This window comes from Dendrobates tinctorius, unplaced genomic scaffold (assembly GCF_039654945.1).
Source record: "Dendrobates tinctorius isolate UK_male_01 unplaced genomic scaffold, ASM3965494v1 ptg000134l, whole genome shotgun sequence".
Lineage (NCBI taxonomy): Eukaryota > Metazoa > Chordata > Amphibia > Anura > Dendrobatidae > Dendrobates > Dendrobates tinctorius.
Genome location: NW_027361802.1, coordinates 14,420,351 through 14,442,014, shown reverse-complemented (window position 1 = coordinate 14,442,014; position 21,664 = coordinate 14,420,351). Strand labels below are relative to the sequence as shown.

The following is a 21,664-nucleotide window of genomic DNA, read 5'->3' as shown; positions in this document are numbered from 1 at the left end:
ACATCATATCCTGGATATGCCCCCTGTGCTGCTGGCATGCACATGGCCCCCACATCACATCCTGGATGTGCCCCGCACACCCCATCCTGGATATGCCCCCCTGTGCTGCTGGCACGCACATGGCCCCCCATCCCATCCTGGATATGCTCCCCTGTGCTGCTGGCACGCATATGCCCACCCCATCCTATCCTGGATATGCCCCCCCTGTGCTGCTGGCAAGCACATGGCCCCCCCATCCCATCCTGGATATGCCCCCTTGTGCTGCTGGCATGCACATGGCCCCCACATCACATCCTGGATATTCCCCCTGTACTGCTGGCACTCACATGGCCCCCACATCACATCCTGGATATGCTCCCCTGTGCTGCTGGCAAGCACATGCCCACCCCATCCCATCCTGGATATGCCCCCCTGTGCTGCTGGCATGCACATGGCCACCCCGTCCCATCCTGGATATGCCCCCCTGTGCTGCTGGCACACTCAAGGCCCCCACATCACATCCTGGAAATGTCCCCCTGTGCTGCTAGCACGTACATGGCTCCCCCATCCCATCCTGGATATGCCCCCCTGTGCTGCTGGCATGCACATGCCCACCCCATCCCATCCTGGATATGCCCCCCTGTGCTGCTGGTATGCACATGGCCCCCACATCATATCCTGGATATGCCCCCCTGTGCTGCTGGCATGCACATGGCCCCCACATCACATCCTGGATGTGCCCCGCTCACCCCATCCTGGATATGCCCCCCTGTGCTGCTGGCACGCACATGGCCACCCCATTCCATCGTGGATATGCCCCCCTGTGCTGCTGGCACACTCATGGCCCCCACATCACATCCTGGAAATGCCCCCCTGTGCTGCTAGCACGAACATGGCTCCCCCATCCCATCCTGGATATGCCCCCCTGTGCTACTGGCATGCACATGCCCACCCCATCCTGGATATGCCCCCTGTGCTGCTGGCATGCACATAGCCCCCACATCATATCCTGGATATGCCCCCTGTGCTGCTGGCATGCACATGGCCCCCACATCACATCCTGGATGTGCCCCGCACACCCCATCCTGGATATGCCCCCCTGTGCTGCTGGCACGCACATGGTCCTACATCCCATCCTGGATATGCCCCCTTGTGCTGCTGGCATGCACATGGCCCCCACATCACATCCTGGATATTCCGCCTGTGCTGCTGGCACTCACATGGCTCCCACATCACATCCTGGATATGCTCCCCTGTGCTGCAGGCACGCACATGGTAAAATAACAAACAGTTAACTCACCTTCCAATGATGGCTCCGTGCTCCCTGCTCCCCCACGGCTCTTCCTGTGTATGTGCTGACATCCAGGAGCTGCTCATACAGGCATTTCATTGTAGCTGCAGGACCTTCCATCACATGACTGCAGTGCTGCACACTGGGAGTCATGTGACCACAGGTCCTATTGGCACAGACACAGGAAGAGCCAGGGGGAAGCTGAGAGCACGAAGCCATCATCAGAAGGTGACTATAGTGACGGGGCAGTGAGGGGAGAGTGCAGGCACATGCAATATGCGCTGCTCCCCTGTCCACCAACTCGGTGCGGCTTCAGCCCCGAGGTGATGGACAGCGGGTGCAGTGAATATTATATGAGCCTAATGAGCGGGAGCACTGACCACCCACTGCCTCTGCAGCCTGCAGCTAGCCCACCCCAGCCCCCTGACACCATGCCACAGCCGCCCCCCCTCCTCTACAGCATACAATCGGATTATTAGACGCACCCCCCACTTTCCCCTAAAATTTTGGGGAACAAAAGTGCGTCTTATAATCCGAAAAATACGGTATATGTGTAATTTTATACTAGTAGGATTTGTACTGTGTTTTTATGATACCTGATCAAATAATAAAATATGAAATATGATCTTTGGATGTGAGTCCTGGAAAGCGCTGCCATTCATGGGCTGGATTTGCTTTTCTTGATTTACTCATTCTGTGTGAGCCTGAATCTGGCTCTTCCACTTGGATCCACCCGAGGCAAGCTGCAAGCCTTGCAATATTGTGTTTACGCACTTAGGGCGCCGCGATTTGTCTGTTCTTCTCTCCCAAACAGGTTTTTTTTTGTAAGTTGTATAAAGTGATGAAAGAAGATTTATCAGCAACAAGGCATCTGATAGGAGACACACAGGTCTGACTTTTATCAGCAGTCTATAACCTGTATGCACATCATAATAGTTTAGATCAAATGTGGTGACAGATTCCCTTTAAGTTATCTGAGCACGCAAATTTCGAAGGGTAACCAAACATTTACTTCGGCCCATTCTCATTTTTGTTAAGTAAAACATCCTATATTGCCCAAATATTGCACACATGAAATTGCTCACTTCCGGATGGCAGCCGGGAATACGTAAATAAAGAAAGTCCAGTGCCGCTGGCACATGCACCTCCATAAAGTTCTTGGGTGCTATCATGGTTGCCCACGTCGCTGGTTCTAGTCTGTGTTAGCTTCACACAGCCAGGCATATGTCTATAGTACCAAACACAAACTGACACACCCAAATCTTAACTGCAGGTTTAAATGAAAACTATGGCCATGGGAAACTTGTAAGACCCGGACTGGAGGGAGAGATCCCTCCCACTACCATCCTAAACATCTCTCCAGAAATAAAAGCCCAAGACAGGTTTTCCTAAACTGACAGTCCACACTTACTTTAATTTTGCATGGTAACTGTGAGGAACTGAAATACTTTCCCAGCACAGATGACTAGTTACCTCAATTTATGTTGTATTTACATGCAATGACCTTATCTGGTGGGGCAATATGTGCCTTTCTTTCTCTCGGCAGGGGGGCCACTTGGGTTCACACCACTCCAGACTGGCTGGAGACTTCACTGGCTGTGAATTCAATGTACATTGGTTAGGGGGTTGGGAGTGGAGTTGAGAGACTTGATGGGGGAGAGCAGTTGTGTCTGGGGATCTGAAGCGAAAGGAGCAGAGTTAAGGCCACTCCTGGAACCCATGAATGGACTATCGAACTTGGAACTAAGTTTTCTCGGGCTTCGGTCGTGAGATCTATATTCCCCTAGGAATTATCCCATGGACTATTTTTACTGACTTGTTGCTGATCCCGTGGACTGGTGGCATTACATTGGGGTCATCTACCTGGACTTACTGTAATGCTTGTATGGATACAAATAAAACTTGTTGCATCGTTAACCTGCCTAGGTGATTACTAACACCCACAACTCTAGATCTTCACAAGTGGTGGCAGCGGTGGGATCACCTATCTCTGAACAGCGCAGCAGAGAAAGTTACTGATGGTGACTTGGCAGAAGAGATGGCAGACTCCATCTACAAGAGACTCAAGTAGGAGCAGCTGAGAGCCCTGTGCTCTGGGAGAGAGCTGGAGTGGTCGATGGCAGACAACCGGATGGCCCTAATACAACGCTTGGACGAGTGGGATCGAGAACACCCACAGGAGGAGATCAGTCCAGATGTTGAAGAGGACAGCACAGTGGATGGACAACAGCCGTGGGCAATCATTCCGATGGCAGAGGATCAATTGACCGAGTTGGGGCGGGTGCTGGCGGCGCTAGGAGAGCGGGCCACAGAAAGAGAACGGGCGGCTGTGATAAGCAAATATCTTGGTGTCCATGTAGCCATAACCCCACCACCCGCTGCGCAGATGACAGTGGATAACGGGAGAGAGGGACCCACATCTTTGAGGTACCGGGACATACCACAGTTTAATGAAGACACCACGGGTATTGATGACCATCTTCGATTATTTGAGAACCTCTGCCTGCTTCTTGAGGTGTCCATTGAGGACTGGCCAAGATTTTTGAGTGTTGGCCTGACCGGGAAAGCCAGAGAAGCTTTTAATAACTTGTCTTCTGGGAATCAGAGGTGTTACCATTCGCAGCGCATTACTGGAGAGGTATGCCGTCACACCTGAAACCTACCGGAGGAGTTTCGGGAGACTGAAAAGCCCAATGCACATACGCATCGGGAGTTTGCCAACACATTACGTACAGCATGTGCTCGGTGGATTGAAGGACTGGGAGCTCGGGAAGCTGAACTTGTCTTGGATATATTCATGCGGGAGCAATTTATGTCCAAGCTCCCACGTGACTTAAAGGAATGGGTGGCGGATAGAAAACCACGGAGTCTGGAGGAGGCTGCAGGATTGGCTGATGATTGGTCTGCTAATCGTCCAGGGCGGTGTGGGAGAATAGCTTCGGCAAGTTGGGAACAGGGGCTTCCCGAGAGGCCAGCGAGACCCATGGTCCAGCGAGAGGAGGAACTGCGAGGATTTCGTACTCTACAAAGAGGAGGTCTCCAAAAACCCCAAGTACGGCCAGCATCAGGGCGAGGAGGATTAAGCTGCCATAGCTGTGGACGCATGGGACACTTCGCCAGGGAATGCTGGGCCCATTCGGGTCCACGTCATCCGCATTTCCAACCTGTGAACAGTGTACTGCAATGGGGCTGGAATGCTGGGGGCGAGAAAAGAGGGGGAGGTCCCCCAAAATCCCAAGTATGGCCCACATCAGGGCGAGGTGGATTAAGCTGCCATAACTGCGGACGCAGGGGACACTTCGCCAGGGAATGCCGGGCACATTGGAGTCCACGTAGCTGGAGGAGAATCTCTGAACATTCGGACAGCCCGACTACATTTAGACTGGGGACACAGCAAGGGAATGGTGGATGTGGGGGTAGTGCGACACCTACCTATGGATGTGTTGCTGGGCAACAACTTAGGAGCAGGGTTGGTGTGCCACTGGACCAGTGTCGCAACCCGAAGCCAAGGACTCATTCCCGCTGCTTCAGAAGACCTCGACATGCCAAATAACCTCCCGCCAGTGTGGGAGAGACCACGGCAATTCTGATGGACTATCGAGACAGACTGAGGAAGCCACGAACTCTGGAAATTGACGTCAGAAGAAGGATAGTCAATTTCATTAATTGGAGCCCAATACTTGCCGTGCTGGAAAAGTGGGGGAGGAATGTGAGGAACTGAAATACTTTCCCAGCACAGATGACTAGTTACCTCAATTTATGTTGTATTTACATGCAATGACCTTATCTGGTGGGGGAATATGTGCCTTTCTTTCTCTCGGCAGGGGGGCCACTTGGGTTCACACCACTCCAGACTGGCTGGAGACTTCACTGGCTGTGAATTCAATGTACATTGGTTAGGGGGTTGGGAGTGGAGTTGAGAGACTTGATGGGGGAGAGCAGTTGTGTCTGGGGATCTGAAGCGAAAGGAGCAGAGTTAAGGCCACTCCTGGAACCCATGAATGGACTATCGAACTTGGAACTAAGTTTTCTCGGGCTTCGGTCGTGAGATCTATATTCCCCTAGGAATTATCCCATGGACTATTTTTACTGACTTGTTGCTGATCCCGTGGACTGGTGGCATTACATTGGGGTCATCTACCTGGACTTACTGTAATGCTTGTATGGATACAAATAAAACTTGTTGCATCGTTAACCTGCCTAGGTGATTACTAACACCCACAACTCTAGATCTTCACAAGTGGTGGCAGCGGTGGGATCACCTATCTCTGAACAGCGTAGCAGAGAAAGTTACTGATGGTGACTTGGCAGAAGAGATGGCAGACTCCATCTACAAGAGACTCAAGTAGGAGCAGCTGAGAGCCCTGTGCTCTGGGAGAGAGCTGGAGTGGTCGATGGCGGACAACCGGATGGCCCTAATACAACGCTTGGACGAGTGGGATCGAGAACACCCACAGGAGGAGATCATTCCAGATGTTGAAGAGGACAGCACAGTGGACGGACAACAGCCGCGGGCAATCATTCCGATGGCAGAGGATCAATTGACCGAGTTTGGGCGGGTGCTGGCGGCGCTAGGAGAGCGGGCCACAGAAAGAGAACGGGCGGCTGTGATAAGCAAATATCTTGGTGTCCATGTAGCCGTAACCCCACCACCCGCTGCGCAGATAACAGTGGATAATGGGAGAGAGGGACCCGCGTCTTTGAGGTACCGGGACATACCACAGTTTAATGAAGACACCACGGGTATTGATGACCATCTTCGATTATTTGAGAACCTCTGCCTGCTTCATGAGGTGTCCATTGAGGACTGGCCAAGATTTTTGAGTGTTGGCTTGACCGGGAAAGCCAGAGAAGCTTTTAATAACTTGTCTTCTGGAGATCAGAGGTGTTACCATTCGCAGCGCATTACTGGAGAGGTATGCCGTCACACCTGAAAACTACCGGAGGAAGTTTCGGGAGACTGAAAAGCCCAATGCACATACGCACCGGGAGTTTGCCAACACATTACGTACAGCATGTGCTCGGTGGATTGAAGGACTGGGAGCTCGGGAAGCTGAACATGTCTTGGATATATTCATGCGGGAGCAATTTATGTCCAAGCTCCCACGTGACATAAAGGAATGGGTGGCGGATAGAAAACCACGGAGTCTGGAGGAGGCTGCAGAATTGGCTGATGATTGGTCTGCCAATCGTCCAGGGCGGTGTGGGAGAATAGCTTCGGCAAGTCGGGAACAGGGGCTTCCCGAGAGGCCAGCGAGACCCATGGTCCAGCGAGAGGAGGAACTGCGAGGATTTCGTACTCTACAAAGAGGAGGTCTCCAAAAACCCCAAGTACGGCCAGCATCAGGGCGAGGGGGATAAAGCTGCCATAGCTGTGGACGCATGGGACACTTCGCCAGGGAATGCTGGGCCCATTCGGGTCCACGTCATCCGCATTTCCAACCTGTGAACAGTGTACTGCAATGGGGCTGGAATGCTGGGGGCGAGAAAAGAGGGGGAGGTCCCCCAAAACCCCAAGTATGGCCCACATCAGGGCGAGGTGGATTAAGCTGCCATAACTGCGGACGCAGGGGACACTTCGCCAGGGAATGCCAGGCACATTGGAGTCCACGTAGCTGGAGGAGAATCTCTGAACATTCGGACAGCCCGACTACATTTAGACTGGGGACACAGCAAGGGAATGGTGGATGTGGGGGTAGTGCGACACCTACCTATGGATGTGTTGCTGGGCAACAACTTAGGAGCAGGGTTGGTGTGCCACTGGACCAGTGTCGCAACCCGAAGCCAAGGACTCATTCCCGCTGCTTCAGAAGACCTCGACATGCCAAATAACCTCCCGCCAGTGTGGGAGAGACCACGGCAATTCTGATGGACTATCGAGACAGACTGAGGAAGCCACGAACTCTGGAAATTGACGTCAGAAGAAGGATAGTCAATTTCATTAATTGGAGCCCAAAACTTGCCGTGCTGGAAAAGTGGGGGAGGAATGTGAGGAACTGAAATACTTTCCCAGCACAGATGACTAGTTACCTCAATTTATGTTGTATTTACATGCAATGACCTTATCTGATGGGGGAATATGTGCCTTTCTTTCTCTCGGCAGGGGGGCCACTTGGGTTCACACCACTCCAGACTGGCTGGAGACTTCACTGGCTGTGAATTCAATGTACATTGGTTAGGGGGTTGGGAGTGGAGTTGAGAGACTTGATGGGGGAGAGCAGTTGTGTCTGGGGATCTGAAGCGAAAGGAGCAGAGTTAAGGCCACTCCTGGAACCCATGAATGGACTATCGAACTTGGAACTAAGTTTTCTCGGGCTTCGGTCGTGAGATCTATATTCCCCTAGGAATTATCCCATGGACTATTTTTACAGACTTGTTGCTGATCCCGTGGACTGGTGGCATTACATTGGGGTCATCTACCTGGACTTACTGAAATGCTTGTATGGATACAAATAAAACTTGTTGCATCGTTAACCTGCCTAGGTGATTACTAACACCCACAACTCTAGATCTTCACAGTAACCACAGGTGTGGCTGTGATTACAATGCACTGCAGCGGTTCAGTATGCTTCCAAGCATATTCTGTGGGATACGTAACAGCCCTCGCATGTGATTCCCCTCATTGTCTCACATAAAACCCCTTTTGTTAAAACTTATGAGGCCGAACATCTGTCACCATACAGGGTGCCCGCTACAGGAAACTCACATTTTCTTACGACTTCCAAGCTTGATATTCCACTGGAAAAAATACAATTTTGCAAGGACAGAAACAATCTAGTGACCCAAGCATTCCTTTCCTTAGCACTTCTCATCCAAACTAGCGATGAGTAGTCTGTCACCAGCCCGACTGTTGCACCAGTAAATAGTAGACTAGGGACTCCAAGACTCACTTAATGGCCAACACTCCTTTTCCACTACGCTGTAATTTTTCTTTGCCGGGGTAAGTTTCCTGCTTAAATAGGTGACCGGATGTTCTTCTCCGTTCACCTCTTGCAACAAAACCGCTCGTAGCCCTAGCTCAGAGGCATCCATTTGCACGATAAACCCGTTCCTCAAGTTGGGATAGATAAGGATAGGCTGTCTGCACAGCGCCGACTTCATGGACTGGAAGGACTGGAATGAACCATGACCGACTTCTGTACCTTTAAGAGATCAGTCAGAAGTGCCAGTCTCCCAGCAAAATTAGGTATAAACAGAGTGTTCCTCGGTATCATGGGATATATGGATTCCCCTCACTGTCTCACACCCTTTTAGTGATCATTTCATCTTCAAGTTGCTTAATTGTTCACAATAACAGTGATTTTGACAAGGGGTGCTCAAACTTTTACATTCCACCGTATGTACTACATGCCAATCACAGAGGAAACATATAAGGCAATAATACAATTTAAAATATATTATTGTATAAAATACATATAAACCCATTAAAAGAGAATTTATACAGACAGAAGATGACAAGTGACCAACTTGGTGTAAAAAACAAGAAATATCTACTGCACTGTGCATGTCTTAGTCAGGTATAGAAAAATGCTGCAAAGTAAGAGTGCATTCAAAAATAAAGAGTTAATATTTATTTTTTCTCATTTAACAAAATGCAAAATGAATGAACAAAGTAGAAATCAAAACAGCTTAAAATCACCAATTCTTCTAGTTACATTTGCACACAGTTTTTGACCACATTTGGCACGCAGGTTGTTCTAAACATCCTGGAGATCTAACCACAGATCTTCTGTTGATGTAGGATTGTGTAAAAAAAAAATCATTCTGTCTCTTCATGTAATCTCAGACAGACTCGATGATGTTGATATCAAGGCTTTGTGGGCAACATATCATCGAATATTGTTCTAAATTATATTAGCTGCATTTGGGATTGCTTTTCTGCTGCAAAATAAATTTGGAGCCAATCAGACACTTTCCTGATGGAAATGCATGACGGCCAAGTACCTACCTATATTTCTGAGAAGCGAGGACACCATTAGTTTTGATCAAATCTCCAACTCCATTTGCTGAAATTCTACATCAAATTTGAAAGGAACCTCCACCATGCTTCACTGTTGCCTGCAGAAACTCATTATTACAACTTTTTCTGATTTCTGTTGCAATCAAAGCCATTTTTCTGCACCGCAGTTCTTATGTTTTCTTGCGTAGTTTAGTCACATGGCCTAGTTTTTATGTGAAAGGTATGGTTTTTGGCCACAATTCTTCCATGAAGATTACTTCTGACCAAACTTCTTCAAATAGCAGATGGGTGTACTTGGGTCACACTGATTATTATCAATTCTGAGTTAATGAAACTGCTGGACATCTCCCTATTTTGAAAGAAAGTAAGCATGATGTGCATTTCATCTACTGTACTAAGTTTCCTTGGCTGGCCACTGAGTCTACGGTCCTCAATATTATTTGTTTCTTGGTGTTGAAAATGCTAATACAACAATGTAAAAAAGGGTAAAAGGGACCAAAAGGTTTAATACTATAGTAGATAGTACCCCTTACCCACCATAAACCCGTGTGGACCCCAACTCAAGTTTTGCGTGGGCTTCCTTTTATTACATACTTTTACATTGCCACTTATTTTGGTGCTTTATATTAGACTGTGATATAGAGCGTGGTTTATAATGGTTTTGGATCATGCTTCCATGCTTTGATGCACATGCACTTTAATAGAATTAATTGTTTTGATATAAGGAACATACTGAAACCTTCCTATATCTACACTTATATTATCATATGGGGACAATGATATATTGTCATTCTTATACACAAAATATTGTTCATACATAATTGGACTTACACCACCTATGACTGTCTTTTTTTTGATTATTTGTACTCTGTCTGCCTGTATATGTTATATTTTGATCTAATAAAATTTGATATACTTATATATATGAACTTGAACTCCATGTCACTTGTAGGATAATATCAATAGGGAGGTATTTATTCTGCAGAAGGACAATAACTCCAAACACACAACCAATCGGCAAATATGGTGGCTCAGTGGTTAGCACAGTTGCCTTGCAGCTTTGGTGTCTTTGCTTCAAATTCCACCAAGGACAGCATCTTCAATGTTTTCCCAGTGTTTATGTGTGGTCTTTTCACGTTTATTGGTTTTTCCCACACTCCAAAGACATGTTGATAGGAAATTTAGATTGTGAGCCCCAATGAGTAAAGTGATGATAATGCCGGTAAAGTACTGTGGAATTAATGGTGCTGTATAAGCCAGTAAAGTAAATAAATTGTGAACTATCTTGTGGTAATATAGCCACCACAAAGCCCTGACCATCATCGAGTCTGTGTGTGTGATTACGTAAAGAGATAGAAGGATTCGCTGAAGTGTTTACCGATAACCTCAATACTGAATTCCTTCAAAAACGGTGTGCAAGTGTTGTTAAAAGAATTGTTTTGATCACATCAATCATTGATCTGATATACATTTCTCCTTTGTTTATTGCCATGTATTTTGTTAATTGATAAAAATAAAGCAATAACATTTTTTTAAAGCATTCTTATGTTGCAGCTAGAGATCGATGAATTGATTTGTGGAATTCTGTTCCATCGTCCTTGTCAGCTTTTGATTCCTTAGGCCGATGCAATCCCATCATTGCGGTGTGACATACAAATGAAGTCATGCCAGCCTGGCTAAACAAAAGCTGCATCGGGGATCCTGGAAGATAAGAGATTTGCGAGTTTACCATTAAGTGGCCAGAGATTACTGATTTGGCTGATATATTGGAGTCCCAGGGATCAGTCTGAATCATTCCGCCCATGTCTAGTCGCAGCATTTTTTTTTTATTACACCTGCCTAAAGGGCCCGTCACACTAAGCGATATTGCTAGCAATATCGCTAGAACGTCACTGGTTTTGTGACGTAGCAGCGATATTGCTAGCGATATCGCTATGTGTGTGTTGTGAGCTCATCTGTTCATTCATCTTTTGTGTCCGAGGATCTCCCTCTTCTGGTGAAGAAAGGTAGTGAGGCTGATTACCAAACACCTGATCAGGTGGAGGGTGACTGGGTAACGGGAACTTCTGACTTGATATAAGGCAGCCGAAGCCCTTCTGAGTTGCTGGTGATTTCTCTGCTGGATTCTTGGAGACCAGTCTGATTCCTGCTTCCCAAAGATAAGTTTTTGCTCTGCTATTGAACTTATTAGTTTTGGTTTTGTTTACCTTGTTTTTTGGAGTTCAGCCATCCCCGGACAGGGGTGTGCTGGATTCTTTTTCCTTGATCAGTGTTCTCTTTTGCTCTGCTTCCAGAATATTCTGAGTACTGATATAGGGTTTGAAGTCTAGTGACTTCAGGGTCCTTTTTGCTTATCAGTTGTGTTGGTAATATTTTTTAGCAGGGTTTTCTCGGATTGCAGACAGCAGCTTTTCTATCCTGTCCTTTTTAGTTAGCTTGGGCCCCATCGTTTGCTCAACCTATCTTTCTATCTGTGTTAGTGTTTTCATCTTGCGTCACCGTCATTATATGTTGGGGGCTGCCTATTGCTTTGGGGTCTGCTCTGGGGCAGTCAGTTTTTCCCTTTTCTCTCTTTAGGCTTATGTAGATCTCCGGCTGTGACGAGGTGTCTAGGATCACCGTAGGAACACTCCACGGCTACTGCTAGTTGTGTGATAGGATTAGGGGTCTGCAATCCGCTAGTTTCCAACCTCTCTGTTTTTCTGGGCTGAGCTTGTGTTTTGTTTTTTCCTCCTCGGTGACTCAATCATAACAGAATCACCAGCCATACCGCAGATTCTAGGGTACTCAAAAGCAGGAAGGAATTGTTTAAAAAAAAGAAAAAAAAAAGGTGTCAGAATTTTTTTTTGTGTGTGTATATTTTTTCCTCTTTTTATCTGAGGCCGTAGGAGGAATATTTTTTTTTATTGATGGAGTTTTAGCAATTGTCTGATCATGTGGAGCAGCTTGCTGCTGAGGTGCGGGGAATTTCTGCCTATCTTGCTCGTTCACACGCTGCTGAACCAAAAATCCCCACTCCTGATGTGTTTTTTGGGGATCAGTCTAAATTTTTGAATTTTAAGAATAATTGTAAATTATTTCTTGCCTTGAAGCCTAACTCATCGGAGAGCTCTGCGCAGCAGGTTAAGATTGTCATCTCCTTGCTGCGCGGCAATCCCCAGGATTGGGCGTTTTCTTTAGTACCAGATGATCCTATTCTAACTAATGTGGATGCATTTTTTCAGGCCTTGGGGTTGTTGTATGATGAACCTAATGCGATTGATCAAGCTGAAAAGACCCTGTTGGCATTGAGCCAGGGTCAAGATTCTGCAGAACTGTACTGTCAAAAATTCCAAAAGTGGGTGGTCTTCACCACTTGGAATGATGGTGCCTTGGAGGCTCTCTTTCAGAAGGGTTTATCAGAAACCGTAAAAGATACTATGGTGGGATTTCCTGTTCCCTCTGGTCTTGACGATTCTATGTCATTAGCCATTCAGGTTGATCGGCGTTTACGTGAACGTAAAATTATATGGGAAATGCTGCCACCTGTTGAACAAATGTCTGAACCTATGCAATGTGATAGAGTTTTGTCTAGGGCGCAACGTCAGGAGTTCAGAAGGCGTAATAAGCAGTGTTTTTTCTGTGGAGATGCCTCTCATATTATTTCTGTCTGCCCTAAACGAGAGAAACGTTTTGCGCACACATTTGCTGTAGGTGGTGTACAACCTAAGTTTCTTCTGGTAATTACTCTGATCTGCTCCCTGTCCACATTTTCTGCTAAAGCCTTTGTGGATTCAGGAGCAGCCTTGAACCTAATGGATTTAGATTTTGCTAAACGTTGTGGTTTCCCTATGACACCCCTGCGGATGCCTATTCCTTTGAGGGGTATTGATGCTACTCCTTTGGCGAAGAATAAACCTCAGTTTTGGACCCAGGTGGTAATGCGGGTCGCCCCAGACCATCAAGAAAATTGCAGATTTTTGGTGTTGCATAATTTGCATGATACCATCGTGCTGGGGTTCCCTGGTTGCAAATCCATAATCCAACTTTGGATTGGAAATCTGTGTCTGTGGTGAGTTGGGTTTGTCGGTGTGCTCTTAGTGACACTCCTGTTTTCTCCACCTCTCCCCAGTCGCATGAGGTTCCTGACTATTTGGCTGATTTTTATGATGTGTTTAGTGAGAGTAAGTCTGCATCTTTGCCTCCTCATAGGAGTTATGACTGTGCAATTGAGCTGAGTCCGGGGTGTAAATTTCCCAAGGGTCGACTTTTTAATTTATCTGTACCCGAACATGAGGCTATGCGTTCTTATATTAAGGAGTCATTGGAGAAGGGTCATATTAGACCATCCTCTTCACCCTTGGGTGCTAGGTTTTTTTTTGTGGCCAAGAAGGATGGTTCATTAAGGCCCTGTATTGACTATCGCTCCCTTAACAAAATTACTGTTAAATATCAGTATCCGTTACCCCTGATTTCTGACCTATTTTCTAGAGTTGAAGGTGCTTGCTGGTTTACCAAGCTTGACCTCAGGGGGCGTATAATCTTATTCGCATTAAGCATGGTGATGAATGGAAGATGGCGTTTAATACTCCGGAGGGACATTTTGAGTACCTGGTGATGCCTTTTGGGCTCACTAATGCCCCTTCTGTCTTCCAGTGCTTCATGAATGATATTTTCCGGGACTTTGTGGATAAGGTTCTGATCATCTATTTGGATGATATTTTGATCTTTTCCAGGGATTGGGATTCTCATGTGGAACATGTTCGGACTGTGTTCCGGATTTTGAGGGAAAACTCCCTGTATGTTAAGGGATCGAAATGTCTTTTTGGTGTACAGAGGATTTCATTTTTGGGATTTATTTTGTCTCCGTCAACTATTGAAATGGACCTGGCCAAGGTACAGGCCATTTATGATTGGGTGCAGCCCACTTCTTTGAAGGCTCTCCAGAAGTTTTTGGGTTTTGCTAATTTTTATCATAAGTTTATAGCCAACTTTTCTGTTATTGCCAAACCGTTGACTGATTTGACTAAGAAGGGCGCTGATTTGCTGAATTGGTCTCCAGAGGCTGTTTCTTCTTTTCAGGAGCTGAAGCGGAGGTTCACTTCTTCTCCGGTTTTGCGACAACCCGATGTCTCACTTCCATTTCAGGTGGAGGTGGATGCTTCAGAGACTGGTCCAGGAGCTGTTTTGTCCCAAAAAGATCCTGTAACATCTAAAATGAACCCCTGTGCCTTCTTTTCCCGAAAGTTCTCTCCTTCGGAACACAACTATGATGTGGGGAATCGAGAACTGTTGGCCATAAAGCTGGCATTTGAGGAGTGGAGACATTGGTTGGAGGGAGCTAGACATCAAGTTGTGGTCCTCACTGACCACAAGAATTTGATCTACCTTGAGTCGGCTAAACGCTTGAATCTGAGACAGGCCAGGTGGGCCTTGTTTTTCACACGTTTTGATTTTGTGGTCTCCTTTCTCCCGGGCACTAAGAACGTTAAGGCTGATGCCCTCTCTAGGAGTCTTTTGGCCGATTCTCCTATTGTGACCAAGCCTGCTACCATCTTAGGTGAGGGGGTGGTTCTTTCTGTCATCTCGCCTGATTTGAGACGTGCTCTGGAGAAGTTTCAGGAGGATAAGCGTTGTCCCAGTGGTAGGTTGTATGTTCCTGACCAGTGGAGGAGGAAAGTGATGTCTGAGGTTCATTGCTCCGCTTTGGCTGGTCATCCAGGTATTTGTGGTACTAGAGATTTGGTGAGTTGGTCTTTTTGGTGGCCTGCCTTGTCTCGTGATGACAGAAATTTTGTGCAGTCCTGTGGGACTTGCTCCCGATCTAAGCTATTGGGCACCACATTTTAAAAAAGACATCAACAAACTGGAGCAAGTTCAGAAAAGAGCAACCAGAATGGTGACCAGTCTGCGAACCCTGTCTTATGAGGAAAGGTTGCAGGATTTGGGATTGTTTAGTTTGCAAAAGAGAAGACTGAGAGGAGACTTAATAGCTGTCTACAAATATCTAAAGGGCTGTCACATTGTAGAAGGATCAACTTTATTCTCATTTGCACAAGGAAAGACTAGAAGCAATGGGATGAAACTGAATGGGAGGAGACACAGATTAGATATTAGAAAAAACTTTTTGACAGTTAGAGTGATCAATGAGTGGAACAAGCTGCCACGAGAAGTGGTGAGTTCTCCTTCAATGGAAGTCTTCAAACACAGGCTGGACAGACATCTGAGTGGGATGATTTAGCGAATCCTGCTTTGAGCAGGAGGTTGGACCAGATGGCCCAGGAGGTCCCTTCGAACTCTACGATTCTATGATTCTATGATTCTATGATTCTAAGCCTTGTTCTCGTTCTAGTGGGTTGTTGATGCCTTTGCCGGTGCCCAGGAGGCCATGGACCCATATTTCAATGGATTTTATTTCTGATCTGCCTGTCTCTCAGAGGATGACTGTTATCTGGGTGATTTGTGATAGATTCTCTAAGATGGTCCATCTTGTACCACTCCCTAAGTTGCCATCTTCCTCAGAGTTGGTGCCCTTGTTTTTGCAACAGGTGGTTTGCTTGCACGGGATTCCTGAGAACATTGTATCGGACAGAGGAGTTCAGTTTGTCTCTAGATTCTGGAGGACCTTTTGTTCCAAGTTGGGAATTCAGTTGTCCTTCTCCTCTGCATTTCACCCTCAGACCAATGGGCAGACGGAGAGAACAAACCAGACTTTGGAGGCTTATTTGAGATGTTTTATATCTGCTGATCAGGATGATTGGGTCTCATTTTTACCCTTGGCCGAATTTGCTTTAAATAATAGAGCTAGTTCTGCCACTTTGATGTCACCCTTTTTCTGTAACTTTGGGTTTCATCCTTGATTTTCTTCAGGGCAGGTGGAGTCTTCTACCTGTCCAGGGGTTGACACTGTGGTGGAAAGAATGCAGCAGATTTGGGACCAAGTGGTGGATAAGTTGTCTCTTTCCCAGGAAAAGGCCCAGCGGTTTTCTAACCGGCATAGATCATTGGTCCCCGGTTTAAGGTGGGTGATATGGTCTGGTTGTCATCAAAGAATATCTCTATGAAAGTGGCTTCTCCAAAGTTTAAACCTAGATTTATTGGACCTTACAAGATTTTGGAGATTATTAATAATGTCTCTTTTCGGTTGGCTCTTCCTGTCACATTTAAGATTCATAATGTGTTTCATAAGTCCTTGTTGAAGAGGTTTGTTGAACCAGTGGTTCCTATGGCGGCACCTCCTGACCCTGTGTTGGTTGAAGGTAACATGGAATATGAGGTAGAGAAGATACTGGATTCCCGTCTGGCTAGACGGAGACTCCAGTATTTGGTTAAATGGAAGGGTTATGGTCAGGAGGATAATTCCTGGGTCTCTGCCTCGGATATTCATGCTGAAAGATTGGTGCGTGCTTTTCATCGAGCTCATCCTGATCGGCCTAGTGGCTTGGATGAGGGTTCGGTGACCCCTCCTCAAGGGGGAGGTACTGTTGTGAGCTCATCTGTTCATTCATCTTTTGTGTCCGAGGATCTCCCTCTTCTGGTGAAGAAAGGTAGTGAGGCTGATTACCAAACACCTGATCAGGTGGAGGGTGACTGGGTAACGGGAACTTCTGACTGGATATAAGGCAGCCGACGCCCTTCTGAGTTGCTGGTGATTTCTCTGCTGGATTCTTGGAGATCAGTCTGATTCCTGCTTCCCAAAGATAAGCTTTTGCTCTGCTATTGAACTTATTAGTTTTGGTTTTGTTTACCTTGTTTTTTGGAGTTCAGCCATCCCCGGACGGGGGTGTGCTGGATTCTTTTTCCTTGATCAGTGTTCTCTTTTGCTCTGCTTCCAGAATATTCTGAGTACTGATATAGTGTTTGAAGTCTAGTGACTTCAGGGTCCTTTTTCCTATCAGTTGTGTTGGTAATATTTTTTAGCAGGGTTTTCTCGGATTGCAGACAGCAGCTTTTCTATCCTGTCCTTTTTAGTTAGCTTGGGCCCCATCGTTTGCTCAACCTATCTTTCTATCTGTGTTAGTGTTTTCATCTTGCTTCACCGTCATTATATGTTGGGGGCTGCCTATTGCTTTGGGGTCTGCTCTGGGGCAGTCAGTTTTTCCCTTTTCTCTCTTTAGGCTTATGTAGATCTCCGGCTGTGACGAGGTGTCTAGGATCACCGTAGCAACACTCCACGGCTACTGCTAGTTGTCTGATAGGATTAGGGGTCTGCAATCCGCTAGTTTCCAACCTCTCTGTTTTTCTGGGCTGAGCTTGTGTTCTGTTTTTTCCTCCTCGGTGACTCAATCATAACAGTGTGATACTTACCTCCGACTGGCTCCCCCGCTGGTTATCCCTGATAGTGTGGTGCCCCTGAGGCTCAGTCGCCACAGAGGTACTGCACCTCCTCCTGAGATGTGGTATCCCACCATCCAGGTAAGGTGGAGACTCCTGACCACGCTCCAACACCTGCAACCCACACCACAAAGTAGTTTAGCAAAGCACCTTCGGCGGCTCCCTGCTTGGATTATAGCAAAGCACCCATTGGTGGCTCCCTGCTTGGAACACGAAACGTGCTGGGAGGTGGGTGGCATTAGATTACATTACAAAGAGCGGGAAGAGTTTAGGACAATAGTTCAGTTGGTTCGAGAGTTGTAGAGAAGATCCCTGGAGAGAGGGATAGATGGATGGAAGTGCTGCAGCAGATCCCAGTGACCTTGGTCTGCTGGCACGGGAAAGGGAGAAAGAGAGAGCAATGTACACTGAAAACCTGATTCTCCATAGGAAGAAAGATTAGTATGGAATGTGAGGAGTAAAAGGGACAGAGGACGTGGGTTAGAAGAGAACCCTTCCTAGAAGTTCCAAGCGCAAGGCCGGGGCCCGGTCCCCGAGGTTGTATGGATACTAATGGTCCTGCAGCAGACACCGGAGGAATAGAAGTAGTGACCACTTTATTCCCACACAAGACTTGGGGGCACAACAGCAACTGGATAGTGAGTGGGGACTTAGTAGCAAGAAGTCCCCAAAGCAGGCTACAGCTGTCTGCGTACAAGTAGAGTTCATAAGAACATTGGACAGGAGGAACTCCAGTGTAACTCAGTACTAGGAGTACTTTATTTAAAGGCGCTATAAGAGGACATGTTCAGAAAGGCAAATGTTGGCAGAGTGTTGGAAAGGAGTATTCCATCTTGGCTGGAGGTTGACTGAGTCCCTGACCCAGAGGACATGGCACGGAGGTTGGCACCTGTTTGCACAACAGACAGTGAGTAAAGCTTTGGAACTACATGCCCTGGTGTCCTCCACTTATTCCTGCGCCAACCTGCCCAGCACCACTACATCCCTTGCGCCTGACACTACACCGTCTACGTGTCACTTCACCTAATCTGCCCTGGGACTACTGTCTGCAGTGTTGGCTTACATCTTCATTGCCGAACACCACAGGTGGCGTCACAAATCACTTATAAACTTTCATCAGCATAAGCACACTGAAACAACCCCTTTTACAATGGGCGCCAAGGGCCACGGGCCGGGTCACAGCTGCCGTGACATCTCCCATTGAAGCTCATTGGACCCGCTACCGAGTACCCCACAGCCCTGGGTGTGAGGGCGACCCAATAGCACTAGAACGGCCTGGGCCGTTTCTCGTCGTCAGCTTCCTGCTGGGCTTCCTGCTGTGGCGATGAGCGACGCGTGGACGCGGGCGGGAGGACGTCTTCATCGCCTCGTCTGACAGGTAAGTAGCGACCCCCGACCGCTGCTATGTCGCTGGTGAGATCTGCCTGTTTGACAGCTCAGTAGCGACCACTTAGCGATGCACCAGCGATCCTGACCGGGTCATATCGTTGTCGGGATCGCTGGTGCATCGCTAAGTGTGACAGTACATTAAAACTTTTTAACCGTACTGTTTGTTGAAGCAATTAAGACTGACAATTCTAACAATACTCACTAAGTATACAAAGCAGGGTATGTAAATATTCACATATAAGTAAAGAAAAACATGTATAAGCCAGTACACCAATGCAAAAGTAATGTACAAACAAACAAACTAGTCACAAACATCAGACAATGCCAGTTTTCTAACTTCAGGGAGCTCTCACACCTGTGCATTATATTATTTCCATTAATCTACTATTGTTGATTCACAAATAATTGATTAAGCTAAACACATTCCACCTTTTATATTCACTAACCTGGCCCACCATCGTCTCCCAGCAAGGTCCCCTAGGAACATCTGATGGGTCAACCTGAAACTGGCCAGTTGAATTTTCTGAATATGACCCATTAAAAAGATTGGCATACCATAGTGTCATATTATGTTGAACAATCTTTTCTTCTTGTCGCTAGAAAAATGAGAAAAAAATTGATATGTTTTGTAAAAAGCAATTGAATACAGCATTGCACTCTAGGAATTGATATTCATTGTACCTTAAGATTTATTTCATCCATCAGAGCAATAAGGAATGTGTAAAGGTTTCCCAAAAATAGGGCAAATATGCGGCCCAGTTGCCATCTTAGAGCTATACGAGGGTGGTAGTTTTCTAATCCGCTGACAACATCGAACATTGTTGGGCAAAACATTCCTAACAGAGACATGACAGTGTTCACCTGCCAAAACAAGAAGTTCCACACTCCTTATCATCAAGGTTTTCATTTAAATTACTACAGATCTAGCACAGGTTTATTTGACTCAGATAACATGGTGTTGAGCTATCACATGACAAAAAGCATAATTCGACATCTACAGGTGCTTCTCAAAAAATTATAATATCATCAACAAGTGAATTAATTTCAGTTCTTCAATACAAAAAGTGAAGCTCATATTATATAGAGTCATTACAAACAGAGTGATCTATTTCATGTGTTTATTTCTGCTAATGTTGATGATTATGGCTTACAGCCAATGAAAACCCCAAATCATTACCTCAGTAAATTATAATACTTTATAACACCAGCTTAAAAAATGATTTTTGTGAGAAGCACCTGTAACATGACATTGGTCATTGGCTTCTGCCACAATGAATGACTGCAGTGATTCCAAGCCCCAGAACAGAAACGGTATTCTATAAATTTCAATATTTTGTGAGGGAGAAAATTATGTCAGGTTAATCAGTTTTACTTGCATGTTTTTCAGGTTAATCTGCCTATGGACAATGGGTATAACTATATTACTAGAAAGTTAATCCTCCATGTTGTACAGTGTTAAAGTCCAACACTAATAGAAATCCACAGGATCATACTAAACTTTGTAGGTCTCTAACACAATAAAATGCGGCATGCTCCACTGAGAGGTTCACCCTAAAAAAAAGCCACTAAACTGTGTCATATAGAATATCTATGGCTCCGTAATATATGTGTGGCGCCCCTGAGGCTCAGGCGCCACAGAGGTACTGCACCTTCTCCTAAGGTGTAGTGCCCCACCACCTAGGTAAGTTGGGAGCTCCTTTCCACACTCCAACAGTCGCACCCCACTCAACAGGGTAGTTCTGCACAATCATATTGCGGCTCAGTGCTTAGAGAGTAGCAGAGCACCTCTGGTGGTTCCCTGCTTGGAACACTGGATGTGCTGGGAGGTGGGTGGAGTTGAGATTCATATAAAAGTTTGGAAAGGTTTAGAATTACAGGTTCAGTCTGGGAGGTCAGTCTGACGGGAGGTCAGGCGAGAGAAGGACAGTCCGTCAGGAGAGTCTGAGGACGGGTCCGAGGAGAAGAAGTGCTGCAGCTGCCTCAGTGATCTGAGCCAGCTGGCACGGGAAAGGAACAGAAGGAGAAGGATGTAGAACTGCAACCTAAGCTTCCATAAAAGAGAGAAAGAACAGTGCGGAACAAAGGAGTAGGAGAACAGAGAGGAGACGTGGGTTGGAAAAGGAACCCTGCCTATAGGTTCTCAGCGCAAGGCCGGGGCCCAGTCCCCGAGGTTGTATAGACACTTATGGTTCTGCAGCAGACACCAGTGGAGTAGTTGGCTGTAAATGCACTACTCACATCTAAGACTTGGGGCACAACAGCAACTGAATAGAGAGCCAGGACTCCGGAGAAGGGAGTCCTCGAAAGAGGCTACAGCTGTCTGCCATATGAGTAGAGTTGTTAGGAACATCTGACAGGAGGAACTTCAGAGTACCATGGTACTAGAGCTCTCCACACCTTAAGGCGCATTAGAGGAGTCGTTCAGGAAAGGTACATGTTGGTGGAGTGTTGGAGAGGAGAATCCTGACTTGCCCGGGAGGTTGATTGAGTCTCTGCCCTGGAGGACATGGCACGGAGGCTGGCACCAGTGTGTACCACAGACTGTGAGTAAAGCTTTGGAACTGCAAGACCTGGTGTCTTCCATTCATTTGTGCGCTAACACCATCAGCACCGCTACATCTGAGTACCAGCATTCCTCATACTGCCTGCTCCTATCCTCATCTATCGCAATTACACTGCCCTGGGGTTACAGCTTCACCTGTGGGGAGCTACAGCATCTTTGCTGCAACACA

General features: G+C 46.7%; 1 protein-coding gene across 1 annotated transcript in view; it reads right to left on the bottom strand.

Moving 5' to 3' along the window:
• LOC141048288 (transmembrane channel-like protein 1) overlaps nt 1-21,664 on the bottom strand; it is a 397,123-nt gene that overhangs the window by 42,088 nt on the left and 333,371 nt on the right. Inside the window, exons 12-13 of the mRNA XM_073543738.1 lie at nt 19,614-19,793; nt 19,379-19,528 (exon numbers count right to left, since the gene is read on the bottom strand). Of these exons, the coding sequence (XP_073399839.1) occupies nt 19,379-19,528; nt 19,614-19,793 (330 nt within the window). The remainder of the gene's footprint in view (nt 1-19,378; nt 19,529-19,613; nt 19,794-21,664) is intronic.